This window comes from Cyprinus carpio, chromosome B15 (assembly GCF_018340385.1).
Source record: "Cyprinus carpio isolate SPL01 chromosome B15, ASM1834038v1, whole genome shotgun sequence".
NCBI classification, from domain to species: domain Eukaryota; kingdom Metazoa; phylum Chordata; class Actinopteri; order Cypriniformes; family Cyprinidae; genus Cyprinus; species Cyprinus carpio.
Window position 1 is genome coordinate 238,667 of NC_056611.1, and position 9,000 is coordinate 247,666.

General features: G+C 37.1%; 1 protein-coding gene across 3 annotated transcripts; it reads right to left on the reverse strand.

The window, feature by feature from the left end:
* Nucleotides 1-1,794: 1,794 nt before the first annotated feature.
* LOC109103043 (protein FAM124B-like) lies at nt 1,795-8,356 on the reverse strand. 3 transcript variants are annotated; one of them, XM_042738880.1, is made up of 4 exons: nt 7,949-8,151; nt 6,810-6,841; nt 5,938-6,704; nt 1,795-3,715 (listed from the first exon to the last, which is right to left on the reverse strand). In XM_042738880.1, exons 2-4 carry the CDS (start codon nt 6,823-6,825, stop codon nt 3,236-3,238), a joined length of 1,263 nt encoding a protein of 420 aa, XP_042594814.1. In that variant the 5' UTR covers nt 6,826-6,841; nt 7,949-8,151; the 3' UTR covers nt 1,795-3,235. The 3 variants fall into 3 exon arrangements, with proteins under 3 accessions (XP_042594814.1, XP_042594815.1, XP_018971905.1); XM_042738881.1 differs by having other exon boundaries at nt 6,810-6,882; nt 8,016-8,148; XM_019116360.2 differs by having other exon boundaries at nt 1,798-3,715; nt 8,016-8,356.
* Between the last annotated feature and the right edge of the window lie 644 nt (nt 8,357-9,000).

The following is a 9,000-nucleotide window of genomic DNA, read 5'->3' on the forward strand; positions in this document are numbered from 1 at the left end:
TGTGTGTGTGTGTGTGTGTGTGTGTGTGTGCATAAAGTTTGGACATTCATAGAGCTGTACATAGATCTTGTGATGATAAAAAAATCACACAGCTGGATTTGCTGTAAGGTATATACTGTGAGTGTACTGTATATATGCCAGTAAAGTTGGATGTACTGTATCTCCAACTTGTAATATATTGCAGGGCGATAACATAACTTGATTACAGGATAATGAGCTGCTCTGACCAGCAGAGGGAGACAGACGACATTCACAATAATACACCACAGAAATATCTTGCTCTACCACAGTCTATAAATGTGATGATGTCTCCTGTGTGGTGCATCAACACCCAGGTTAACAGGTAACATCATGACGTTGCAATTTTGGAAACACTCACAGTGTTAAGTACATTTAAGCAGGTTACCAGTAAGACAGCAATCAGAAATCCAAATGTTTAGTCTAGCCAATTGAAATTATATATTTAACTCTTTCCCCGCCATTGACGAGTTATCTCGTCATTTAAGAGACAACGCTTCCCTGTTATACACTGTTATACACTCGGGGGTGCTATTACACATCTTCTGAGCGAGCACAAAACCTCCTGAACAAAAAAACAGTGATCACTATGGAGAAACAGAGGCCTCTCATGTAAACAGATGAATATGATGAATAATGTGATCATCAGTAATAGACAGCATATAAATGAAAACCGCATAATGTTATGGAGTAAAATATTGATCCAGGAAGTGGTATATGTCTGTGCAAGCTTTGGAGGTGTTGATGGAAGCGATTTACTGGATTTATGCTTTGATAATCGTACTGAATATTATCCAGATGTAGTTTTTTATAAAAATTAGATTTTCTCATCTTTTTGCTCAAAACGATACATTTTTATGAAAACTACATCAATTCAAGTGTTGGTAAAAAAAAAGAATGCTTTAAGAATAAAATAAAAATGGAATAAAACTGTTTTTTTTTTTTGTTTAAAAGTAGAGGCTTTGATCTTTATTTTGGTGTATTGCATATTCAGATATTCATATTGTACTTGTACGCTGTAGGCCATCAAATTTTAGTGAAAATCATCAAAATCGCTGGCAGTGGCTGACAAAAATGCTGACGGGCGAAGAGTAAAAAAAAGTGTACAATATTATGTAAATGCATCGGTCACCATCTTAGCTTTATTATATCCTCTAAATCGAGTCTAATGTTAAAAACATACTGGGGATGCCATCAAATACTATGTCATATTTTTGTTTTGGTTAATTTATTTAGAATGTTAACTAAAAAAATAATATGTACTTGGGCTAATTTATGCTTTAATAAAGCATGTTACTTTTGACATAAGAATTGTCCATTTATTTTACTCAAGTGTCCATTTTTTTTCATTTAATACATCATGCATCTAGAAGATTATACATGATTGATTGATGCATCACCGAACATATAAGTGTTGTTTTAATATATAATGCATATACATTTGTTTTATTTAGTATGTAAGTTTAAACAAATTGAAAATGTGAAATGCTTCCTTGGCCAATAGCTGAAATAAAACTTTTTATATTTGATTTCAATTCATGTTTATTTTATTTCAAGTAACATTTTTGTTTTAGTTTGTTAACTATAATTATCCTGACATGGAGCATATACATTGAGGGTTTTTTAGTGTGAACATTAAAAACTCACTCATGTATATGGTGTGTGGGTGACATTATTCAAAGCTTATTAAATGACATCATAAGCCGTGAGGTGAGGAAAAGTGTTAAACTGGTCAGAAACAGCCCTGCTTCTGAGGCTTCAAGATTCAAAACAAATAAAAACATGAATGTTTTCATCTCCAAAACTACATTTCAGTGAACTCTGGCTAAGTGCTAACATTCAGTTTTTTTCTATTTATTGGAATGTGTGCAAAGAATTGTGGGTAATGAAAGAACGTGAATGATACATTTTCTGAATCATTCAAAATAAACTAAATGAAGGCCACGAAATGAATGAAGGCTAATCCTCCAAACTGACAGAGGAAGGATTTATTTCAAACATCCTTCTTCATATTACTACATAATTATTAAATTAGTTTATTACCAACCTATATGGCATTATTTTACAAATATACAAAGTAATATGTATTTAATACATTTCATAAAAATACATTGTCAACTTGTAAAAATACTAAGACAGTCTTGCAAATGATGCTGAGTTGAAATTTTTAGTACTAATAATTTAGTGGAAATACAATAAACAGTTCTGAGACAAATACAGTGCTTTCTCAGCGGGCGCCTTGAAATCAATTTGACATCAAATATTAGTCAAGATTTGATCAAGATGCTGTAACTTCACTTTAAATTCAGTTTTAAAGGCAATTTATTCCAGTGGTATTTGGGTGAAAACAGGACGTTAATCCCATACTGAAATATGTTTGATGTTCAATTTACATCAAATCAGCGTCTGATTTGCATATTTGACCTGTTTTTGATGAATTATGATGTCTTTTCAACATCAGTTGCCCACTGGTTGTGTCTGGAATGACATTATTTTATATTAGTTTCATCACTACACTCATTTACCTGTTTACAATGTACTGTACAACATATGAATCATTTGGCTCATGCTACACTGTAAGAAGATGTGTGTTCAGAATACAGTTCTAGCATCACTTCTACTATTTCTGCAGGTGTGCAGGAGAAATACTTTGACACAGCCTGCCTGTTTGAACAGAATATTCACTTCTCAGTGTGTTGTGATTAAACTGTCATCATCAGACAATACCAATGTCACTCAGAGACTTTTCACAAAACACTCATTTGTATCTCATTCTGACGGCACCCATTCACTGCAGAGCATCCATTGGTGAGACACTGATGCAATGCTATGTTTCTCCAAATCTGATGAAGAAACAAACACATCCACATCTCGGATGGCCTGAGAGAGAGAGTATATGTTAAGCAAATTTTCATTTTTGGATAAAATAATCCTTTAAAACTGAAGGGGACCAATTGTAATTAGCTACAAAATCCTTAATTAAGCTGTATTAAAATGCAAAGTAGAGGACTTTCATTTTATTTTGAACCCCTAAAATGCACTTTGTGAATTATATTAAAAGACTGCGTAATTAATGATGTGAGCGGACGATCATGTATGAAAGCGACAGCACTGCTGTGTGATTCCCAGGGAACGCTTGACGTGATGCGAGGTGAATGCACTGTAAGCGGCTTTGCCAAATGCATTCATGTTTTTCCATCTGACTAAGAATGAAGAGTCAGATGAAGAACTCGTCTTGTGTGTCTGCTAGGACACTCTTCAGGCTCTCGTCAGCCTCATCCATGCCGTGTTTCAGCAGAGCAGACGCTCCAAAAGCGGCCTGCGGCTTCACAGCACAACCCGTGTCCACATCGGTCTCTGGCTCCTCCTCTTCCAGCCGGAGGTGTGATAGGGATGTTTCGGAGGTTAACGCCGGCTCGTACCAGTTGACTGACAGGCCTGCGGGGCTGCTGCGCTGGGACGAGTAACAGGAGGATCCCTGAGGAGAGCTGCGGGTGCTGTCTGACCCGGCGCTCTCTCTGCCTGACCTCACGCCGCGGGGGCAGCGGTCCTCAGCCTGCTCCTTCAGATGGGACGTCCTCCTGCAGGGAGTGCTGGAAGGAGGTCTGGCAGCCCCACAGCTCCTCAGCAGCATCCTGGGACAGCTCAGAGGAAACGCAGACCTCAGGAAGCCTTGCGCTTGTGCTGGAGCTTTAACCTGAGGAGAAAACCACGCTTTATCAGTTCAACAGTCATTTAGAAAACTGCAGTTTAACCCTCATAATGCATTCCAAATCTGTGTAGTATCTGAGCATTCTGGGTCCATTTGGACCCGACGAATCATTATTTTATAAAACATTTTCAATTAAAACTATACTCTATCTGATAGTGAACTTATTAATATGTTGTGAATGTTACCATGTTATTACTGCATTATTCAACCTGAATTTGTAGCAGATGCATTTAAGAAAATAATATCAAAATTTGTGATAAAAAGCACAAAAACACAGATGTTAAAGCAAAAAGTCCCCATCAAGACCACCCCTAGTATGCAGTGATGATCAGTCAGTTTATTAATGTATGCATTAATAAATAAATAAATAAATGAAATGTAAATAATAAATAATAATAAATAATAAAATAAAATTTTATTCGCAAAAATGTAAACTTGCAATTGCAAAAAGGGTCATAATTTTAATATGTGGTGGAAATGGGCTTCCATAAATGTTTTTCTTTACTTTAAAAATATATTGTATAAAAGAGACAAATACACAGCCTCCAGCTCATGTTAATGCCTACAGCCAGTGCTGATATTCACATTACCATCTTCACATGTTATAGTTAACAAATAACAATCCAGCAAATCTCTTGATGAATATTAAAGTGTATGTCTGCGGAATGCAGTTGAACTGCTATTAGATGCAGGATTTGGGGAAACATTCTGCGGATCGTTCTCAGATTCCAGCCGTGTATAGTCATGTGGTGGAAAAGATGCGGTCATCTCCTCCAAAAACATGTTCATTCCCATATGGAGGTCCAACACAGAGACATCAAGGGCCCCTCCAGTGGAGCTGTGGTAATAAGATCTTTAGATCATAAAGCCTCTATCTCATCATTACAGTGATGTAACTGTAACATCATAACTGATGAATTTTTGCAACTGTTATTTTTCCTGTTTTTTTTTCATTCTTTCTGTGAAGCTGTAAAGCGCTGTAGAAATAAAGGTGACTCAACTTAAATAATATGTAAAAGTTCAACCACGAGGAAAACAGAATTTGCTTTAAAAATGGACAATGGGAGACCAATTTATACTAAATTCATGGAAAATGGCTTAAAACATATGAAACACATCCTATTTATATTTCATAGGAAAACCATATGCTCAAATGTGTAACACAGTCATATTCTGAGGATATTTTTCCAGTGTATTCAGGGTTTCTGCTGCTTTTGTGAAGGTAAAGTAAGACTTTTAAAGACCCGTTAAAGAACATTTTATCATAAACTCAAACTTTTGATCAATTTCTCAGACGCATCTCTTCATTTTGCATCTCAAGTAAATGTATGTTGATAAAAGGATGTTTAGATATTTATATTGGAAAACAAGACAAAAATACAAAGATATCCTTTTTTTGCAATTCATGCAACTTTTAATGTTACGACTTCATGACTTTCAGACGTTCTGCTCCAATTTAAGAGCTTTTTAAGGCCTTAGTTTGTGCAAGGGGTGAATTGAGACTTAAGACGTTTTTAAGATTAAGTAAAGATAATTTAAGAAAAATAAATAGAAGGGGAGACTAATAAATGCATCAAAATCAAGTGAGTTTATGATTTTAACATATATCTGCCAAAAGGGACAGAAAAATGACATTTTTAAATAGAAAACAAGTTTATTTCTCTGACTCCAGATATTTCTTTTTGTTTTAAACTACATTTTGTTCATTTTTGCAGAAAACAAGATGTCCTTATCTTTATCTTGAATCTCAAGTAAATGTATCTAGATTTAAGGATGTTTAGATATTTGTACTGAAAAAACAAGACAAAAATTATTCTTTTTTTTTTGGTAATGCATGGAACATTTGATGCCGATTTTAGACTTTCTGCTCTTAAAAGGCCTTAATTTGTGGAAGGGTGAAATTGACACTTTAAAGACCTTTTTAAGAAACTAATCAAAATGAAGAGAGCTTATGAATAAAACAAGAACCACTGTCTGTGAGTAGAGTCCGAAAAAATACAAAAACTCTGAGGATGATTCAATATTTGCAGTGCATGCAACATTAAATGCAATGACTCTACAAAGACTTTCTGCTCTGATTTGAGACCATTTTAAGGCCTTCATTTGTGAAAAATGTGAATTTAGACTTTTTGAGACCTGCAGAAATCCTACTTCGACTGTACACTAAAACTGCACATAGAAACCAGAGCATGTTTCTGGTGACCTACTTGGAAGAGGATCTTGTTGCCGTCCAGGTCTTCGGTGTGCCAGCGGCTGGCGCTGATGGGCGAGCAGGTGTTGGGCAGTAAGGGCACGAGCTGTCCGATCTCCCCCACCCTGAACTGCAGCACGGTGGAGTAACACGGCTCCAGCCGCACCCCGGGCGCGAGCTGCTTGATGGCCAGCTGCAGACTGAACCCGGCTTCTGTGAGCAGCGTGAACCAGCAGAAGCCCGTCTTCTGCTCCTCAACCCTCCTCTGCAGCACCGTCTCATATAAACGCACGGTGTCCTCGAAGTTATCATAGGTGCTGTGTAAAGTCACCCGCACCACCTCCCCTCCGTAGTGCACTGGCCGGACGCCCCACACCGGCATCCCCGCGCCCAGGCTGTAGAAGTCCCGGCTGGGCAGGAGATAAGGCCTCAGTAGGGCGCTGGACGGGTCACTAGCGTGAACGCCGGGCTCTCCAGCACCGCAGCTCTCCGTATGGTGATACTGCCACGGCGGACACTGCAGGAAGTCCAGCACTCTGAGAATACGCTCTTCTCCGTAGGACTCGTGTAAGAATATGGTGACGGCGTGTGAGGGGTGTCCGGCCGCGGGGCGCTGGCCATGAACGGGACAGGCCCGCTCAGACACGTGGAAGAGGCGCAGGCCAGGACGGACCCGCTTGAGCAGGCGGTCCAGAGTGTGCTGGAGGAGCAGAGACGCACCGGGGTCGGTCAGCAGGTGCACTGTGAGCAGAAGCTCCTGACCCGGGACGGATGAGAGGTCCGCTGGACAAAGGGCAGAGCAATTGACACAAACAGAGCAGTGAGGAGAAATCAAATCACAAGCCTGGCTGCTGATGTGATAGTAAGTGACAATGAAAATGGACTTACTGCTGCTGCAGGACATTTTACTGCAGTCAGATCTAAAGAAAGAGGGATGTAATGCTGTTCAGATTATATCCATCTACCAAATAACAAATAAGTTCTTTATAAATAATACAGTGAGAGAGGTATTGGATTTCAAATGGAAAACTCTTCAAATAGAAAAAGAATCAGTGATTCATTCTTTTTTTAGTGTTTATATTCAAGAATATATTGGGTGGACTTTATTTCTAGAATGTTTTGAATAGTAATACAAATTGAACTGTAGGATGTTTTCTTTTCTTTTTTGCACAAGATACTAAACATTCAAAAAGTACTATTTATTTTGATTTTTTTCATGGGAAAATAAAATCACATTCAAAGCTAAGCCAAATTGTGAACAATTTATAAACGCAGTTAAAAATATGGCACTATACTTGTGACAATATCAAAAAAAAAAAAAAAAAAAAAAAGAATTAGGATTTTGTATTATGTGTGTGTGTGTGTGTGTGTGTGTGTGTGTCAAAGACATATCCACATCAAATTAAATTTACAAGATTGACTAGGCTATATATACATAAAAAGCATAATAAATGTGAGTAAAGTACTTAAATGTTTCAAATAACTTCTGTGAAAAAATGTCAAAAAGAAATAATGTTCCATCGTCATTCAGAATAACATTTATGTAAAAATGTGTGTAAACCATGTATGTAAAAATGAAACAACATTTATTCTGACCTGTTAAAAAATAATAATAATAAATAAAAGAAAATGATTAACAACACAAAAATTTATATTATATTAAAAATGATTAAAAAAAAAAAAAAAAACCCCGAAATATTTGAAATAAGAATTAGTTTTTGGGGGCTGCACTGTCTTCCTTAAATAAAGTCTTTTAATGTCATCTCATGATTCTTGTCTTCCTGACAAGATTTCTTTTTTGTTTACAAACATCTACATATTTATTAACATAAGAATGACATATTCTATAAACAAAAGTGCTATTGTAAGCAATTAACATCCTGAAACTATAGTTGTATTTTCATTAATGTCCCTAAACTGCCAAACCGAGTTAAAAACTTTAAAGTTTAATTCATGGTCGTTCAACACTTGGTAGGTTGCATGCATACAAATGTATAATAAATAGTTGCCTGATTTAGATTATGTACCTTCATCGGCGCGTATCTGAAGATCAAAAGCTGTTTGTAATGTTAGAGTGTATCGTTTGTTGCTTACGTCATAAAGCGTTCGGCTCTGTCCGTTACTGTGTTGCTCCGCTTAGAGACGCAAACAAAAGTGAGCTGCTGTTTATTTTTCTCCGCGGTCTCATCCTCAGTCCTGCTGCTCGTGAAGCGACGCGGTTCTCGGCGCATATCTGCTTTTATTGCGTGCAAAACCCGCCTCAAACATGCTTAAGATCTCTGCTTTGGCTCGCCTCGTGAAAAACCGTCTGCGCTCGCAGGAGTCGAGTTCACGCTGACGTCACTTCAGCCTTTATAATTCACGAGGAGGATCAGACTCTAGATGAAATCTGAAATATCAATGGAACAGCGTGTGTGCCTCGAGAACAGCTCAGAAATGAGGAGTCGGGGGAAGGGCTTTTCTCACCGGACCTGTGTGGGACACACACTTTAAACAAGCATCCTCTCAAGTAGTGTGCAGTCCTGAACAATAGAGATTTTAATTGGATGAAAACTGGGGAATGTGTATTGCATCCTACTATATAAAGGGCCTATATGTTTAATTAATAAACCAATCATAAAAAGAATTCTGCATCAAAACAAAGCACAATTCTTTCTAACTACTTGTGTTTACTTCCTACTCTTTACAGATTATTTGAACTGTACTGAAATTTAAATTGCAATATTTAATCTCAGTGCCATTTAATAATAAAATCATGCATTCTTTTTTAACAGGCTTTCATTCTGTCAGCAAGGCTGGAACATTTTTACTATTTATTAAATGTTTAAAATTGCTACTGTTGTCCACCATATAGCACCATTTTCTCAGCTTTGGAGCAAATACTTATCCAAGACTTATATTAATAATAATCTGTAATACATCTGCTTAGCATTTAGTATATGGAAAAGTGTCCTGACAGAAATAACTGAACAGGCAAACCTTTTAATTAGAAGAAGGTAGTTTTGGTATTTTGGCCAGGTTTGGAAAAATCTATTCTTGTGCTTCATGAGCTAATAACAGTACATGGTACTTTTTCAAA